At 43.2% G+C, this 19743-nt stretch overlaps 1 protein-coding gene across 2 annotated transcripts in view; it reads left to right on the forward strand.

The window, feature by feature from the left end:
- Positions 1-5908: 5908 nt before the first annotated feature.
- The window catches only part of MLPH (melanophilin), a 33099-nt gene continuing 19264 nt past the window's right edge, over positions 5909-19743 (forward strand). For both annotated transcript variants that reach the window (XM_075831180.1, XM_075831181.1), the window contains exons 1-7: positions 5909-6044; positions 9347-9568; positions 10962-11098; positions 11493-11531; positions 18140-18228; positions 18966-19091; positions 19274-19475. In XM_075831180.1, coding sequence (XP_075687295.1) covers positions 5935-6044; positions 9347-9568; positions 10962-11098; positions 11493-11531; positions 18140-18228; positions 18966-19091; positions 19274-19475 — 925 coding nt within the window. In that variant the 5' untranslated portion in view covers positions 5909-5934. The remainder of the gene's footprint in view (positions 6045-9346; positions 9569-10961; positions 11099-11492; positions 11532-18139; positions 18229-18965; positions 19092-19273; positions 19476-19743) is intronic.

A 19743-nucleotide genomic window follows, 5' to 3' on the forward strand; every position in this document is an offset into this window, starting at 1 on the left:
TTATTTTATTAGTCCCACTAGGGGACTTTACTGTGCGATATTCCGATCGCTGCTATAATGCTCTGGTATACTTCGTATACCAGAGCATTATTGCCTGTCAGTGTAAATCTGACAGGCAATCTGTTAGGACGTGCCTCCGGCGCGTCCTAACAGGCATATGTCCAAGGCAGACCTGGGGGCTTTTATCAGGCCCCCGGCTGCCATGACACCCCATCGGAGACCCGCGATTGCATTCGCGGGCCGCCGATGGGTGACAGAGGGAGCGCACTCCCTCTGTAAACAAAGTTAAATGCCGCGGTCGCTATTGACGGCGGCATTTAACGGGTTAAACGCCCACGATCGAAGTAAACTTCGATCGCGGGCGTTGGAGCAGGAGCTCAGCTGTCATCAGACAGCAGAGCCCCGGCTCCTGCCTGCACGTGAGACCCGTGCAGGACTTAGACTAGGCTGACGTGAAAAGGCGTCAGCCTAGCCTAAAGCCCATTAGTGACCAACGTAAAAAGGCGTATTAGTGGTCACTAAGGGGTTAATCTTATGAAATACTGGCAATATACTCGATCCTGCACACAGAATTCTCCCTAAAGGGCATTATATTAGTGCTGCCGAGCTTGAAATATTTGAACAATTATTAATATGGATGAGGTAACAACTAGTCCAGCTTTGTGAAAAGAGGTACACAACCGTGCCGATTCAACCTTATTCTAATATTACACATGTAGGATATGGTGTTTGACATTACAGCTATCATGGCTGGAACCCGAGTCCTGGAGGTGCTCCATTGCTGCTATGATGCAGATAAGATGCATTGTGTTATGTGATGTCTGTAATTCCTCCAAACCATAAATGTGTCCTAGAGCTCATAAAGAAATACTTGGAGACCTCAATGTGGAAGATCATATGGAATTGAAGTGATGCTTCAATGGGATTTCAATGAGTAGGGAAATGGAACAGAAATGTGACTATGTAACCTCAGACTCGCCAACTCTCCTGAAACTCTCCAAGACTCTTAGAAAAAGGGGAAATCTGTTGGACCCCGAGTAGAGCCGGCAAATCTCACGGGCACTTCTCTCTGCTCTTGGGCGCTACCGTTGACAGATGTGGAATCAACGAAAACTGCGTATCCCTGGCATGACCGTGCCAGCAGCAAGTACTGGCTCCAAGCAGCAGACAGGTGGTGGTTGCAAGAGGGCAGAAGGAAACTCCAGAGGCCCAAGCCTCAGAGCAGTCTCCGGCTGGAACAGTTTCAGTGGCCACAGCTCTGGAAAATGGAAAAGCCATGAATAGGAGAGTGGCAGAGAGTAATGTACTACCCAATGTGTAGACAGGACTTGCTGTCCACACCTCAGCTGTCTCCTCTGCCCTCACTCCAGAGGATCTGAGCAATAGAGGTCAGAGCATCCTTGGAGGAGTCCTTCTCCAGCCTTATCTCCTACATCAGCTCCGATCTTAACAGCAAGGGGCGCTGCTTGTTGATCCCATCTTTGAAATCCGGGCACTGGAAGCTATGCAGTGGTCGGTGGCTGGTAGCTGCAAAGGGGAGGCCAACTCCATATAAACTCCATATAAATGCCTATGGATTTAGAATGGTATGTCATAAAAGCTCCTGTAGGTGTGATGTGTAGGTGTCCCAATACTTTTGTCCATATAGTGTACTTCTCCCATATAACCAGGAACAATTCATGGACATTTCTATCCTGCCGCTGTCAGCAGAATATAGACATAGTCAACATTGCATTCTCTGAAAAGAGTCAGCACAGGGATTGTTGTTATGCCCGTCAGAACATGACAAGCTCTTAGGGCATGACCACACGTGGCGGATTTCCTCCGCAACTGTCCGCATCAATGCCGCACAGAATCTGCGTTGCAGATTCTGCTGCGGATCTGCACAAAATGTGCAGAAAATTGATGCGGACTAGCTGCTGCGGACTGCGGGAAAAGTGCTTCCCTTCTCCCTATCAGTGCAGGATAGAGAGAAGGGACAGCACTTTCCCTAGGGAAAGTAAAAGAATTTCATACTTACCGGCCGTTGTCTTGGTGACGCGTCCCTCTTTCGGCATCCAGCCCGACCTCCCTGGATGACGCACCAGTCCATGTGACCGCTGCAGCCTGTGCTTGGCCTGTGATTGGCTGCAGCCGTCACTTAGACTGAAACGTCATCCTGGGAGGCCGGACTGGAGACAGACGCAGGGAGTTCTCGGTAAGTATGAACTTATATGTTTTTTACAGATACATGTATATTGAGATCGGTAGTCACTGTCCCGGGTGCAGAAACAGTTACTGCCGATCGCTTAACTCTTTCAGCACCCTGGACAGTGACTATTTACAGACGTCTCCTAGCAACGCTCCCGTCATTACGGGAGCCCCATTGACTTCCTCAGTCTGGCTGTAGACCTAGAAATACATAGGTCCAGCCAGAATGAAGAAATGTCATGGTAGTAAAAACAATACGCTCCGCAGCACACATAAGATCTGCGGACTTCATTGCGGAATTTTGACTCTCCATTGAAGTCAATGGAGAAATTCCGCCATGAGTCCGCCACTGCTCCGCAACAGACAGAGCATGCTGCGGACACCAAATTCCGCTCCGCAGCCTATGCTCCGCAGCGGAATTTTACGCCTCGTCTAAACGAACACTGCTAAATTAAAGTGTAAGTCAATGGACAAACGGCACCGCTGCGGATTAACGCTGCGGAGTGTCCGCAGCGGAATTTAAGTGAAATTCCGCCACGTGTGAACCCGCCCTTAGCGGGCTCCTTTAGGAAAGCACAAGCTCAAGTAAATAGTGATGCTGCTGCTATCCTAAAAAGTTCTGGTCTTCCATTCGGGTAATTAAGTACATAAAGGAATTGCAGATAATTACGTTTCCTAATCTTGAGATTAACATTAAAAATCATCCGCGCGTAAGTATTTTTTTTTTAGCTCTGAAATCACCTGAAAATAAAAAATAGGAATCTTACTCTATGGTTTTATCAGAAATTCTCCCCCACGGTCGGCTGTCCAAAACCTGAAACCGTATGTTGACAGCGCCAGAGCCCATGGACAATGTGGTCACGTGACATCACATTTTATCTTTGCATGTTTTGTTTACATACAGCCATGGGTTTTTTAGAGTTACATCTATAGATGTGTCCCCCTTAACTTATCATGAATTGTGTTCACGTATACAGGGCAATTAGTCATGATACAAATTCAATACAATCTCGCGATATAATACAAGAAAATTATAGTTTTTTACATGGAGTCTATGGTCGATGGATTGCATCTGTCAGAGGCATCCATCACAGCCATCCAAAAAATGTACAGTATTGTGCAAAAGTCTTAGTCAATTCTGGTGAATGAAGAGAAATCTAAATCAAATCAATATTGATCACCCTTTGCCTTCAAAACATCATCAATTCTCCTAGGTACACGCACACAGCTTTTGAAGGAACTCGGCAGTGAGGCTGTTCCAAACATCTTGAAGTACTAGCCACAGATCTTCTGTGGATGTAGGCTTCCTCAAATCCTTCTGTCTCTTCATGTAATCCCAGACAGACTGATGTTCAGATCAGGGCTCTGTGGGGGCCATTTCCACACTTCCAGGGCTCCTTGTTCTTCTTTATGCTGAAGATAGTTCTTAGTGACATTGGCTGTATTGGGGTCGTTGTCCTGCTGCAGAATAAATTTGGATACAATCAGACGTCTCCCTGATGGTATTTCATGATGGATAAATATCTGCCTGTATTTCTCAGCATTGAGGACACCATTAATTCTGACCAAATCCCTAACTCTATTTGCTGAAATGCAGCCCCAAACTTGCAAGGAGCCCTCACCATGCTTCACTGTTGCCTCATTATTGCATCTCTCCCCAGCCCTTCAGTGAACAAACTGCCTTCTGTTATAGCCAAATATTTCACATTTTGACTTATCAGTCCAGAGCACCTGCTGCCATTTTTCTGCACCCCAGTTCCTATGCTTTCGTGCAAAGTTGAATCGCTTGGCCTTATTTACACGTCAAAGCTATGGCTTTTTGGCCTCAATTCCTGGAGTCCATTTCTGACCAGACTTCTCCAATAAGTAGATGGGTGTACCTGGGTTCCACTGGTTTTTGCCAGTTCTGACCTGATGGCACTGCTGGACATCTTCCAATTTCGAAGGGAAGCAAGTATGATGTGTCTTTGATAAGTGCACTACATTTCCTTGGCCAGCCACTGCGTCTACGGTCCTCACGTTGCCCGTTTCTTTGTGCTTTTTCAAAAGAACTTGAACACCACATTTTGAAACCCCAGTCTGCTTTGAAATTTTTGCCTGGGACCTTGCTGGTGCAGTTTAACTACCTTGTATCTTGTTGCTGTACTAAGTCTTGCAATGGTGGATCTTTGACATAAAACTGTATCCCACAGCCTCACTTTCGTAGCATAGTTTGGCTATACCTCACCCAGTATTAAGCCTCCTACACAGCTGTTTCTTTTACATTTAAAGACTGTGTTTCAAACTAAATATGAAAATGATGATCATTATCACCTGTTTGTTATAATTGGTTGATCATACACTTGATTATAATTCTACAAAAATCCATGACTTTTTGGAAGTGTACCTAGAAGAATTTATGCTGTTTTGAAGGCAAAGGGTGGTCACACCAAATATTGATTTGATTAAATTTCTCTTTTGTTCCTTCACTTTGTATTTTGTTAATTGATAAAAAAAACTATTAACGCTTCTCTTTTTGAAAGCATTCTTACTTTGCAGCATTTTTCCACAACTGCCTAAAACTTTTGCACAGTACTGTATACGTTAAATGTATATTTTTTTTAACATGGGAGTCTATGCACAAGGAATGCCTAACGAATGGCATCTGTCGGAGGCATCAATCCAAGGTATACTATTTTTTTTACATGTTTGTCTAACATCTTGCGCCATAAAACTCATATGTCGGGTTTAGAGATTAGTTAAGGAAGGTCACATCTGTAGTCTAGTTTAGTGACACAGCTTGTATCATGGTTTGCCTAGAACTGTGGAATACTTATCTCACCAATAGCAAGTACACAATCCCATTAGATCTACAAGTTTAAGAATAGTTCTCAATTATGTCTTTTACTTTAGCAATTATGTTTCATTTATACATAAGACATTATTATCTTATAAATGTTGGCATATGAATGGGCATAAGATTTTTCAGTATTAATCAAAGTTATAGAATTAAGTAAACCATTCAGTAGTACTCTAGTTGCCTTTGTTTTATACCTACATTGAAGGCATTAAATCTATTTAAAAAATCCCTATATTTTAGACTAGTGGTCTTATTTTCTCAGCATATCCTTTTGTTCTATTGCTTATCTATTGCAGAGTCTTCAGGCAGTGCACAAGTTAAAGACAAGGGCAATGCAACTACTTTTTAAGGCATTTGGCCTCGTGGTTTGTGTGACAAGGACAGTACGTGAAAATCAGAGTGTAATTGAAACTGACAATAAGACTATTGAGAGAAGTAGGGCTGTCAGGGGCACATGCTATCCTCATACATCATCCCCTTGTGGTATGACCATCAGCTGACTGCCTTGGGCATAGACTTTTCTGTAAACCGTCTTACGCTCATTATGAGAAATGAGTAAACGCGTCCTTTACAGGGCAGTTTATAAATGCATTTTAACCTTTTTAATTTTAGCACAAAGTGGCCCCACTGCCATTTACGCTTCTACGGTATCTTTATTAATTCATTTCCTGTTTTTACTTTTGTCAGTAGTTCTTTTATCTTATGTCATCTCTCTGAAAAAAAAAAATCATGTGGGCCTTATGTAAATAATTTAGGTCAATTTCTGCGCTTATCTGTTACAATGTTATACAATGTTAATCTGCCAGCGCTTCATGTGATACGCTGATAACAGCCAGCACCGTATCTTTTCTTCATCCTACTCTTTCTGTTACTAGATCCTACAGCTGAACACTCTGCCCACTACCATGGGGAAGAAACTCGACTTGACCAAGCTGAGTGATGATGAAGCCAAACATGTATGGGAGGTTATTGAAAGAGACATGAGTCTCCGCAAGAATGAAGAGCAGAGGCTTGAGTGAGTAAACTACAAAACATATAGAAATTCATAGAAATGCTGAAACTCGGTCTGTATCAGCAGCAATGCCAGGCAGAATATGTGTTTTGTGTATGGTATTCTTTATGAAATCTGCGCAAAAGATTTTTGGTGGAACCTTTAGGCCATGATCACACAAACAGTTGTGATGCAGTTTTTGTGGCAATTTTTTTTTCTGTTTTTTGAACCGAAGCCAGAAGTGGATCTAAAAGGAAGGGAAGGCAGAAAGACTGATGCATCTACTTTATTTTATGTCCACTGCTGTGTTTGGCTCCATAGCACTGAACCAAAGCTGTGTGTGTGATCCTGGCCTTATTCAAACTTTTTTTTCTTTTTCTTAAGGCAGTTTTTGGCGCAGGAAATGTAAAAATCAAAATACTGACTTATCTCCTTTCTATTGTGTACACTCCTGGAATTGGCTAAAAAAAACTGAGGGGAAAACTGCCACCAAAACTGCATTAAAATTGTGTGTGTGATCCTGGCCTAAGGCCTCATGCTCATGGCACTGCCGCATCTATGGACCATGTACAATGGCAGAAGGAGTCCCTACAACTTGTATTATGGACCAGTAGGATCTCCTTAGACTCTCCCAAATTGAAATGCAATCAAGCATGTCATCATTTTTATTTCTCACATCGATATCTGTAAAAAAAGAAAACTTTGCGTGCCTTCTTATGAAATCACAACTCAATATATTTCTGTCGCGCCACGCCATACTAGGTGTGCTACAACTAACCTTGAACATGCGATACCTGTTAAATGCATTGTGAGGGTATGTGCACACACACTAATTACGTCCGTAATTGACGGACGTATTTCGGCCGCAAGTCCCGGACCGAACACAGTGCAAGGAGCCGGGCTCCTAGCATCATACTTATGTACGATGCTAGGAGTCCCTGCCTCGCTGCAGGACAACTGTCCCGTACTGTAATCATGTTTACAGTACGGGACAGTTGTCCTGCAGCGAGGCAGGGACTTCTAGCATCGTACATAAGTATGATGCTAGGAGCCCGGCTCCTTGCACTGTGTTCGGTCCGGGACTTGCGGCCGAAATACGTCCGTCAATTACGGACGTAATTAGTGTGTGTGCACATACCCTTAGGGTATGTTCACACGTACCATAAGAAGTGGCTAAAAATGATGGAGCTGTTTTCAAGGGAAAACACCCTCTGATTACAAGGCATTTTTTGAAGCTAAAATTACGTTTTTGTCATTTGAAGCTTAGTTTGAGGCTTTTTTCTTAGTGTCAATAGAAAATCAGCTCTAAAAAGCCTCAAACTTCTTTTTATGAGGCGTTTTTTTTTATTCAGCAGCGTAAAAAATACACTTCATGTGAACAGCACAGTGTATTTCCCATTGAATTCAATGGGAAGCTGTTTGTAGGCACTTTGCTAGTATTTTTCCAGGCGTATTTCAAGGCGTTTACACACGTCATGTATTGTGTGAGGGTCTTATTTCATCATCTCAGAATTCATTTTAGTGCTGATACTGTTGCATATGTTTTAGGCCGCATTCAGACAAACGTAGAGTATGTCTGTGTGATGGCCATTTAAACAACAGCCGTCAAACGGACGCATGTATTTCAATGGGGCCGTTCACACGGCTGTTGTTTCAACGGACCATTTAAGGGGTCCATTGAAAAATAGAACATGTCTTATTTTGTTCTGTTTTCATGGATCCCTCCATAGACTTAAGTGAAAATGGAACCCGCACGGGGGCACCTCGGACGTGAAAAACGTTTGTGTGAATCTGGCCTTATACATATTTGCTTTAAGCCATATGATATTGTAGCTTTATATTACTTCCTATCACAAAATACCATTTTTAATACTGAAGCTTTTTTTTCTGGCTGTCAGGCTTTATAATAAATAAAACAAGGGTTTTGCATCAAGCAATAGAAATACATATGTGTAATTAATTGAGTAAAAGAAAGTAAATACTGAAGTACTTTCTTTCCTCTAAACTCATCCTACTAGCCAAACATTATGCCTGCCCCACCCTGCGCAAACCCCAAAAACAAACAGCTCCTGGTATGTGCAGGTAGAAATCAGTGAATCATCCTAATACAGGCACCTAGCTGCTGTCACAGTTTTAATGTAATGCAACTGACGGGTGCGAGCATCATTACCTACATCCAATACTATATTCATGACTGTACGCTCAAAATGCTACATAAGAACTTTCAGGTATGAAAGTTTTTTGCATTTTTTTTCCAAGTGTCCATTGTGTTTTTTAGTTGATTATTCCCATTACTTGCATTCAGTGAACCAAGGATTTACAACAGGGGCCACTGACTGCTGATCTGAATAAACAGCCATATAAGTCTCTATATGTAGGTATTGCGTCCATAGAACAATCTGTATGGACAGGTGGATGTAGACGAGTGGAATGTAATAGGAGTAGAATAGCAAGGATGCCCATATCGAATATGGGAGCCAAAGGGGGAAAAAATGGAGAATATGAGCATGAATAGAATGAGTAGGGGAGTATAAAGTAGTGTCTACCTAAAACTGGCTATATTAGGTGCGTCACCAATACAGCGGACATCTTCCTATCCTCATCCCAGCCCCTAACCATGCACAGAAAAGGAAACGATTAGGCCATTGCATTGAGATTTTCCGTCATCTTGTGATATCCAGCCATATCTTATTGCATTCAGTAGGAATCAGAGGTGTTATTTAAGGCTCATGGGTCCCAGTGCAAAATGTGCACCAGGGCCCCCAATTTTGCCAGTTATAGTAATGGAGGGCTCTTATGTGGCAAACATCCTATAGTAAATCCCCGTTGGCTCCCCATTTGTTGGCCCAATTGTACTAAGGTCAATGAGTCAATTCACTGTAAGGGAATGTTCACACGGCAGCGTCCGTAACGGCTGAAATTACGGGGATGTTTTCAGGAGGAAACATCCCCGTAATTTCAGCCGTAACGGCATGTGCAGGCGCTTGAACGCCGCGTCCATTACGGACGTAATTGGCACTGCTTTTCATTGGCGTCAATGAATAACGGCTCCAATTACGCCCAAAGAAGTGACAGGTCACTTATTTGACGCGGGCGTCTATTTACACGCCGTCATTTGACAGCGGCGCGTAAATATACGCCTCGTGTGAAAAGACAAACGTCAGCCCATTGCTTTCAATGGGCAGATGTTTGTCAACGCTATCGAGGCGCATTTTTCGGACGTAATTCGGGGCAAAAACGCCCGAATTACGTCCGTAATTAGTGTGTGTGAACATACCCTAATGAGAATATTCATCTGAATTATATTCCCATTCTCACTTCTACAGCGACCTAAAAGAAAAGCTGGAAAAGGAGAGTAGTAAGAGGGAGCTCCTGTGCAACCAGAGTCGTCTGAACAGCAGTCACTGCATACACTGCCTGCAGCCCTTCCAGTTCCTGATCAACAGCAAGCGCCAGTGCAAAGACTGCCAGTTATATGTGTGCAAAAACTGCAGCCGCTACAACAAGAAAGAGCAGGACTGGGTGTGTGATACATGTAGGGCCTCGAGGTAGGTGACATTTGTGATCATTGATACTATTTTATGGCTATTAACGCGCAGAATGTTTATTACCAGAAAGCTCCCACTAGTAAAAGAAGCAATTCTGATAATAAAACTAAATTAGGCAATTGCTAATTAAAAAGTTAATGTTCGTGTCCCTAATATAGAGGCAGGACACGCTACTGCTATCGCGGTGCTTGCAGTGTCATATTAGTCACCTGCAGTGGCCACTAGGAGGAGCTCACTGCATATAGATTACAGCTCTCATTATGTTCAATGTAGTGGCTGCATGCCTCAAGAATTAGATCAGTTATTATATAGTCTAAAAAAACAGAACTATACACAAATATTGTGTTATTAAAATTAACGAGCACAAAATTTACGGCCTATGATAATAACAGGGGACTCAAAAATACTGCCAAGGAATCCCTTCTTCTCCTAAGATGCAGCAAGGCCTACCGGCAGCTATACAATCTTGCTGGAGTTCTCCATCATATAAGATTCCTTATCTCACCAAGTATGACATATCCTGTCAGCGGCCTAGATAATTATTTTATTGCCATAGAGAGATGGGGATAAGAAGCTGCCAGGCACCTTTGGTCACATGGATCTCCAAATATACTTTCTTTTATACATCTGCTCCATTAGTACAAGGTGATGCCCCTAATAAACTTCAGGAGTTTTAGCCCTTGTGATCTCAGATAATGGGATATGTGCACTCATGTGGATGGAAAGGTTTTTGACTTGTATCAGAGTTAATTGTGTGAATACTAAAAATAGTCGTCCATATTGAGAAATCTCTGCTCCAACTCATCTTAGGAATGTAATACAATCTACGGTGATTATGAAGAATTCATTTCCTGCATTAAGATTCGCAGTCCTTTGAGCAAAATTCCAGTTCTTCCTGTTATAAAATAAGCAACAATCACAAAAGGGACATGCAAAGAGGGAATGTATTTCTATATTATGTCGACACATACTGCGCCTGGCTATAATACAGATGTGTCCACACTTACCTTTGCTTGAATTTGTTTAAGGACTTAAATTTCTCATGAAACAAATTCAATACAATATCGCGACATGCTAGCAAAATCCTTGACAGGCTGCAATCCACATAACAACCACTGGGTGGACACATATAGACACATATACCATAGATATCTCGTAACAGAGTATCGCAAAATCATGTGTTTTTTCAAAGCTGCCCATTTCATGCCACACATATGTTGAGCTAAGAGCAAAGGTAAGGAAGGATACATCAGTATGTACTGTGCTGCAAAAAACACCGGGCTCCACGTGCAAAAACTAGCTGAGCAGACAGATGCAAGATTTCTATTCATGTATAAATATATTACAGATACCCTGTAATGTTTGCTTATTAATGCGCCTATATCTTCCACAGAACAGTGAAGATCGGGTCCCATGAATGGTATTATGACCATGTCCGCTCTAGATTCAAGCGGTTTGGCAGCGCCAAAGTGATGCGCTCACTGTACCTCAGGCAACACTCTCATGGTAGAGGAGGATCTAACATGACAGGTATATCTGAGATGACTTTGCATTTTTTATGTGGTCTTAGCTCCATCTGAACACATTTGGCCCAATAGAATTGGTGGCATTGAATGCCACACCAGAAAGCAAATGTAATGTATTATACATAATAGAAAAACACTCAATGATGGCCCACAACAAGGTCTGTGTTGCGGATAGTCAGCCAGATCTGTACTAAGTAAGCAAATGCTTGTCTGTTTATGTTGGTGTTTTAATTGTATACTCTGCAACACACATGAAGGACTTAGTAATGATCGGGGGAGGTACAAGGGATCGTTGTTTTAATCAAATCCACCTATAGATGGCACTAAACATTCTGCCTGATCGGAAACAGAATTACTGTAAATGTATAGTATATAATGTACTCTATATCTCTGGACAGGACTTCAGGATAGAGTACAGAGCCTGCCTGATATTAATCGTAAGTAAACTGTTCATCTTCATTTTATTACTAAGATGGAAAAAGATTGATTGTTACTAGTTTTAGAAATGTAAGCTTGGCAAAATCCACATTATGATTACTCCTTACCTGAGATATTAGCCTAGGGTGTTTACAAATATCAAAGTTTTTGGCTACTCGGTTTATCCAGGTAAAACACTTTAAAATGCATGCAGTTTTTGACTGAGCGGCATACTCCCAGCTCATATGAATACAACCTAAGAGCCGTGTTTCCCAAACGGCCCTCAAGGAACCCCAACAAATCATGTCCTGAGGATTCCTAAAGAGTAAACACGTGATAAATTCTGGACTGGATTGGGAAACACTGGCTTAGGCTAGAATCAAGTTTTTCACGTCCAAGGTGCCCCTTAGGCCTCATTCACACGACAGGTCCGGTTTTTGACCGGTTTGCATCCTTTCCGATTCCGTTCCGGGCCGTGTTGCCGTTTTTACCGGACGATTTGGACCCAATTTGCATCCGTTTTTTTCCCTGACCGTTTTTTAATCGGATGAATTTTTTGCACTTTACTATTTTTTTATTACTATGGTCTGTCCCTCAAAGGTCAAAAAAGACCTTTTTGGAACTTTTAATATTTTTTTTCTTTCTTTTACACCATGTTTTTCCTCTGTAACTGGAGCTGCACAGCAGCCCCAGTTACAGGGGAAATCAACCCTCTCATAGTGACGATTGTCACTAATAGGGCTGTGCTGGGTCTAGTAAGACCCAGCAGCAGTCTGTCACTAACGGCACCCGGGGATCATGTGACCAGTCACATGATCCCCGGGAGGAATAGAGACAGCGCCGCTGCTGCTGTCTCTATTCCTATACACAGCGTTCATTGATTGCTGTGTAAAAAGACATCGGAGAAGATAGAAGCAGTGAAAGCTGCTTCTATCCTCTCCTCAGGGTCCCCGGCAGTCACTGACAGCCGGAGACCCGACATTCAGCTGCCCGATCGCGCGGGCAGCAAGTTAAAACCCGAGCCGTAAAAAGTCTATGGCTCGGGTTTTAAGGACCCTGACCGCTGGCCGTAAAAACACAGCCAGCGGTCGGGAACCGTAACAAGCAGGGGTAGGGAGCCAGCGCAGCGCTCCCTTCCACCTGCTGTACACCCCGGCCCTGCCACACAGTATCTCCAGCGTAGCCATTCGTCCGAATGGCATCAACTCCTCCTCCTCACATGCACTCTGCGCTGTGAGGAGGAGGAGAGAGTGCGCGAGCGACGGTAGACCCGGCCATCACTCGGGACACATTCCGGTGATGGCCGTGTATTACCCGGCCCCATAGACTTCTATGGGAGCTGGGTGGCCGGGTACCCGGCCGAAAATAGGGCATGTCCCATTTTTTGACGGCCGGTTTTCCCGGCCCGTCAAAAAATCGGTCGTGTGAATAGCCCCATTAGGAGTCTATTATTCCTAATGCAGCCGGGTGCCGGGCGATTTATGAACGGCCGGCACCCGGCCGGGAAACCCTGTCGTGTGAATCCCGCCTTAGCCCTTTTGATGAATAGGTTGTGATGAGGAATGGTATAACTTTACTGCTACCTATAATAAAACTACAAGGGCTTATTCAGACGAATGTAAATATTGTCCTTGTGACCAGGGGTGGGATGCGGTCGGTTTCCCCCCCGGTTCTCCTGAACCGATTGTTAAAATTACAGCCAGTTCGCAGAACAGGGGTGAAGTGGGAAACCGGAACCGGTCCCCTGCACCCAATTGTTTCAGCGGACGCGGAATACAATTGAGTTGCCTAGCGCTACCCTGGCGAGGCACACGATGCCTCGTCATTCAGAGCTTGAGTGATGATGATGCAGTCACGCCGCTGAGTCGTTCTGCTGGAGGCGGTCTGGCGTCGCTGGAGGATGGAGCGGAAACTAGACAGGTAAGAATATAATGTTGTTTTTTTCTTCAACTGTGGGCAGCATTGGGGGTCTTATCTATAGGCGACTATATTGTGAACACTAACTACAGGGGACTATATAGGGAACACAAACTACAGGGAACTATATAGGGAAACCTAACTACAGGGGACTATATAGGAGGCACTAACTACAGGGGGACTATATATAGGGGGCACTAACTACAGGGGACTATATAGGGAACACGTACTACATGGGAATATATAGGGAACAATATATATCAGGAGACTATATAGGGGGCACTAACTACAAGGAACTATATAGGGAACACTAACTACAGGGACTATATAGGGGGCACTAACTACAGGGGATTATATAGGGGCACTAACTACAGGGGAGTATATAGGGGGCACTTACTACAGAGGACTATAGAGGGGGCACTAACTACAGGTGACTATATAGGGGCACTAAATTCAGGGGACTATATAGGGGGCCCTAACTACACGGAAATATATAGGGGACCTAACTACAGGGACCTATATAGGGGCCCTAACTACAGGGAACTATATAGGGGTCCTAACTACAGGGAACTATATAGTGACCCTATCTACAGGGAACTATATGGGGGCCCTATTTACAGGGAACGCTACAAGGGGCACTTTCTACAGGGAATGCCATAGGGGGCACCATCTACAGGGAACCCCCCAGGGGCCACCATCTACAGGGAACGCCACAGGGAGCACTTTCTACAGGCAATGCCACAGGGCGCACCATCTACAAGGAACGCCACAGGGGCCACCATCTACAGGGAACGCCACAGGGGGCATTTTCTACAGGGAACGCAACAGTGGGCACCATCTACAGGGAACGCCACTGGGGGCACCATCTATAGGGAACGCCACATGGGGGCATTTTCTACAGGGAACGCCACAGGGGGCACAATCTACAGGGAATGCCACAGGGAGCACAATCTACAGGGAATGCCACAGGGAGCACCATCTACAGGGAACGCCACAGGGGGCACTATCTACAGGGAATGCCACAGGGGGCCCTGTCTACAGGGAACACTACAGGGGGCCCAGTCTACAGGGAACGCTACATGGGGCCCTGTCTACAGGGAATGCTACAGGGGGCCCCGTCTACAGGTAACGCTACAGGGGGCCCTGACTACAGGGAACGCTACAGGGGGCCCTGTCCACAGGGAACGCTACTATCTACAGAGGGCTCTGTGGGGAGCACTATCTACATAGGGCTCTATGAGGGGCACTATCTACAAGGGGCTCTATGAGGGGCACTATCTAAGTGGGCACTGTCTGTGTGTAGTGCATTACTTTACAGTGTTTGACAAAATTTTATTCGTGGGAACAATGTAATATTCACACTATTATATTCGGGGGCACAGTGTATGATGCTATTATATTTAGGAGTATAGAGCATGGCACCATGAGAATTTTCTCTTCGTTTATAGGTGCAGAAATGTTGAAAAAGTGAGAAGCTGAAGACATCTGACAGGCAAACTCTGCAGAAATAGGTCGTGGCCGGGAGAAGTCATCATAGAGGTCGGGACCACATGGAAAAGAAAATAGAAAAAGTACTACTCCAATCTGAGAAGTCGTCACCGGTGAGTCACTAAATGTTTAGGCCCCATGCACACGATGCAATTACAGACCAATTCACTTCTATTGTCCAAGGACACCTTACCCTTTATTAACTGGACGGTGTCCGGGCCGTAGAAGTGTACAGCAAAAGATAGGACATGTAGGACATGATAGTTTGTATGGGAGCACAGGCCGAAAATGCGGGCCCTGCCCGCAACCAACGGCGTCCGGCCGTGCCTGCAAACCCGGGCAGTGATTATGGCCACGGCCGGGTGAATGAGGCCTTATTCTCCCTGTGACTGATCAGTACTATAGTCGCTGTATATATTTTTATATATATATATATATATGTACTGAGCTTGGTTCTGGAGTTATATACTTCATAACAACCAAGCTCAACACATATATACAGCATCAAAGAGGAGCTCATTACATATTTACAACTCCAGAATAAAGCTTAGTACATATATACAGCACCAGAACAAAGTTAAGTACATATATACAGCATCAGAACCAAGCTCAGTACATATATACAGCATCAGAACAAAGCCCAGTACATATATACAGCACCCGAACAAAGCTCAGTATATATATATATATATATATATATAGCACCAGAACCAAGCTCAGTACATATATACATCCCCAGAACCAAGCTCAGTACATATATACATCCCCAGAACCAAGCTCAGTACATATATACAACACCAGAACCTTTGTTCTGGTACTGTATATATGTACTGAGCTTGGTTCTGGTGTTGTATATATGTACTGAGCTTTCTTCTGGTGCTGTATATATGTACTGATCTTGGTTCTGGTGCTGTAATTATATACTGAGCTTGGTTCTGGTGCTGTATGTGTGTAATGATCTTGCTTATGGTGCTGTATTTATGTACTGAGCTTGGTTCTGGTGAGGATATATATGCTGAGCTTTGTTCTGGTGCCGTATATATGTACTGAGCTTGGTTCTGGTGTTGTGTATATGTGCTGAGCTTGGTTCTGGTGTTGTATTTATGTACTGAGCTTGGTTCTGATGCTGTATGTATGTATATACGGATCTTGGTTGTGGTGCTGTAATTATGTGTGAAGCTTGGTTCTGGTGCTGTATTTATGTACTGCGCTTTGTTCTGGTGTTGTATTTATGTACTGAGCTTTGTTCTGGTGCTGTATTTATGTACTGAGCTTTGTTCTGATGCTGTATATATGTACTGAGCTTGGTTCTGGGGTTGTTTTTATGTACTGAGCTTGGTTCTGGTGTGTAATGGGTGAGTTTAATATAATGTGTGGGTAGGTAAGTATGTATTCTTATGTATTTAAATACATAGTGTGGAAATCCGCACTGTATTTCTATGTGGCTGTTCACACGGCCATTGTTTTAACAATGTGAAGGTTCCGTGAAAAGATAGCAAAAGTCAAATTTTTGTCAGATTCACGGATCCCTCAATAGACTTAAGTCTATGAGGGATCTGTAAAAACAGACCCCACACGGGTGCGGCTCGGAGGGGGAAAAACTGCCGTTTTTCACGTCTGAGTTTACACTTGTTCATCTGAATAAACCCTATGATTGTGTTTCTACTAAATTATTACATAAATTACACGGTGGTCTGAGGAGGAGGATGATGATGATAATATTGTTGTAATCACTATATTGTTAATTGAAAGTATTTGTGCCACCTGGTAGCCAAGAGTGGAAAATAATTTCTTCTCAAATCATACAATTTTAAAATTCTAAGCAAGGTAAAACTAAGGTAAAAAATTGAATAAGGTTATTGCCAAATTATTTCACACAGCTGTACACAAAATGTATTCATTCAGTCCCTGGTACAGCTTTCAGCTATTCTATGTTCTCACACACACACACACACACACACGCACACGCACACAATGGCAAAGTTGAGGCAAGCATTTTTCTATAAATCTTACTATCGAAAAAATTTCTTATTTATCTAACATTGAGCACATGTGCCAGTGATCCCTGTAAGTATTAGGCTATGTTCACATGCTTAAGAAAAAACGGCTGAAAATACGGAGCTATTTTCAAGAGAGAACAGCCTCTGATTTTCAGCCACTCGCTTTTTTTACGGCCGTTTTTGGAGCTGTTTTTCTATTAAGTCAATGAAAAACGGCTCCAAAAACGTCACAAGAAGTGATATGCACTTCTTTTTACAAGGCATTTTTTTACGTGGCCATTTTTAAAAATGGCCGCGTAAGAAAATGCCCCGTGGGAATGGAACGCCGTTTTTCCCATTGAAATCAATGGGCAGAAGTTTGTAGGCGTTCAGCCCGAACACTTATAGCTGTTTTTCGGGGCGTTTACGGCCCGTAAAACGGCTGAAAATAGGCCGTGTGAACATGCCCTTATAAAATTGCTGCTTATACATCGATGCTAACAGAAAGGTGTTTTTTTCTCTGACCCGTCCATTTGTGTCCTAATTCATTTGATCATGCACATAATTGTAAGACTGGAATCACACATGCAGTTTTTGTTGGTTTTTTGAGCCAAAGCCAGGAGTGGATCCAACTGGAAGGAAAACTATAATTCCTTTCTCTATACTTCCCATTCCTCTTGAAACCGCATCAAAAGCTGTAGCATGTGCTGAAATCCCTGAAGACTTTTTTAGCCACATGTGGGTTGATAGGGTTTTAAAAAGCCCATCCACAAATATTGTACTGTAAATTGTAGCAGATTTTCGGTGCAGAGTCCACATCAAAAATCCACAACAAATACGTCATATCTGAACGTGGTCTAATTTCTACCCAAATCCATGCAGATTAGACATTCTGAAAAGAAGTCTTTACAACAGCAAAGATTACAGTTTTTATTTTATGTACTATTATTCTGCACATATGTTATGAATATTTTGGTTGTGCAGAGGAGCTCACTCCATTCAGAAGATATAGGATGATATTGCTGGTTTTCTATTTTAATTCTTTTCCACTCAAAATGTAATTTCCTTATATCATATTGTAGCTCTCAAGTGGAGCTTTATTTTAAATCGGGTGCAGTACAAATATGTCCTTTTTCCTCTGACTGGCTGCTCTATTATTACATGGAACGTTATTTCTAGAAAATATTCCTAGTTGCAGTGGCTCAAACAACCACATGGAGACCTGATTATGTCTTTCCTACCAGGAGAATATCTGCGCCAGGCCAGGGCTGGGATGTTTGCTGATGAGGATGATGATGTACTGGACAGTGCAGAAGCTCAGCGCTACAGTATGGTAACCACACACATATCTGCTCTCCTCAGTATGGAATATTCTCTGCTTCTATCTAATATCAAGACATGTGTTTCTAAATCATTGATCACCACCATAGCTCACTGTAGCCTACAAGTTTGAAAACCAGTAGTCCCTGATCCCTAAGTAGATCTCGATCTTTTGCCCCATAGGACATATTTAATCTGTGTCCGTGACCAAAATAATTCCATAATTAAGGATGAAAATTACGGTCGTGTGTATGGGGCCTAATAGTTCCCACCAATGAGTTGCTGTAAATTCATTTCTTACACCTGTATATTCCAGCCAGTTTTATCATCAATGTCATTGTATAAACCGTATGCGGTAAGTTCCCCCTAGTGGTGGCTGCAGGCAGCCAGAATTTCTATGCAGGGAAGTCCTGTATCAGAAAGAGAGTTCTCACCACTATATGGAAAGAATATATTCTAAAATCAATCACCACAGAATGATAAACCTTTTAAAATGTAAAACAAACTAAATTTATATTGAAGGGGGGACATCCTTATTAAACAATTGCAGCATCATAGGTTTCAATTGTTTTATTGTGTGACATTTATACAGTGAGCTGTGGTGTCTTATGTTAGTGATAGAAACCCAACACTTGAAGTACTCCAATTCTGGAACAAGACAATCATTGATTTATGTATGCATCCCTGTTATACAAACCTGATTTTTCTGTTCTTTCTTACTTTACCTCTCAATGAATTTCTGCCCTGAAGATGCGCAAGACCAAGCGTCTGTTGTCCGTTCATCCATATGACTTTGACAATGATTCTGAGTATTCGGCTCAGTCACGCAGACAATCAATACAGCTTTCTCCAACTCTAGAACAAGATGTTTTCCAGGTATCTTCTGGGTTTAGGTGCTGTCACTGTTTTCTGTAATACACAACTTGATTCACATGGTGGTTGGGTAGCATATGCTGGGTGGACGTATACAAAGCTCCCTCAGTGTACACAAGTATTCTGAGATCTGACTTTATCTGCAAACTAAACTTTGACATCTTTCTTGACACCTTGTTCCACAGTCATTTTCTGAGTACACCAGCTCTGGCAGAGATGTGGCTCAGAAAGAGTCCCTCATTGCTGAAGCTGAGCTGGCTTCTGTGTTCCACCAGCTACTCCAGGAGCAGGGCCAAAATGCCCCCAACCCAGAGCAGGAGTTCAGTACCGAAGTTCGTTTCACGGTGAACTCTCGACGCCGTAGTCTTGAAAACATCCGGAGGACCAGTAAGTATAAGCTAGCTTCTGTCAAACCTCAATAAAAGCAAAATGTCCCCTCCCTTTATCTAAAGACACATGGGCCCTGGTGCAAGAATTTAGCTTGGGCCCCCTACCCCTCCCCAACACCACCAGACCCCTGCCCGCGCCTATTCCCAGCCGCCTTCCCGACAGTCCTTATAGATGCCCCCACAGTATAATACCCCCACTAAGTATAATGCTCCCTATATCTGCCCCACATAGTATAATGCCCCCACACAGTATAATGCTCCCCATA

Source organism: Rhinoderma darwinii, chromosome 6 (genome assembly GCF_050947455.1).
Source record: "Rhinoderma darwinii isolate aRhiDar2 chromosome 6, aRhiDar2.hap1, whole genome shotgun sequence".
Lineage (NCBI taxonomy): Eukaryota > Metazoa > Chordata > Amphibia > Anura > Rhinodermatidae > Rhinoderma > Rhinoderma darwinii.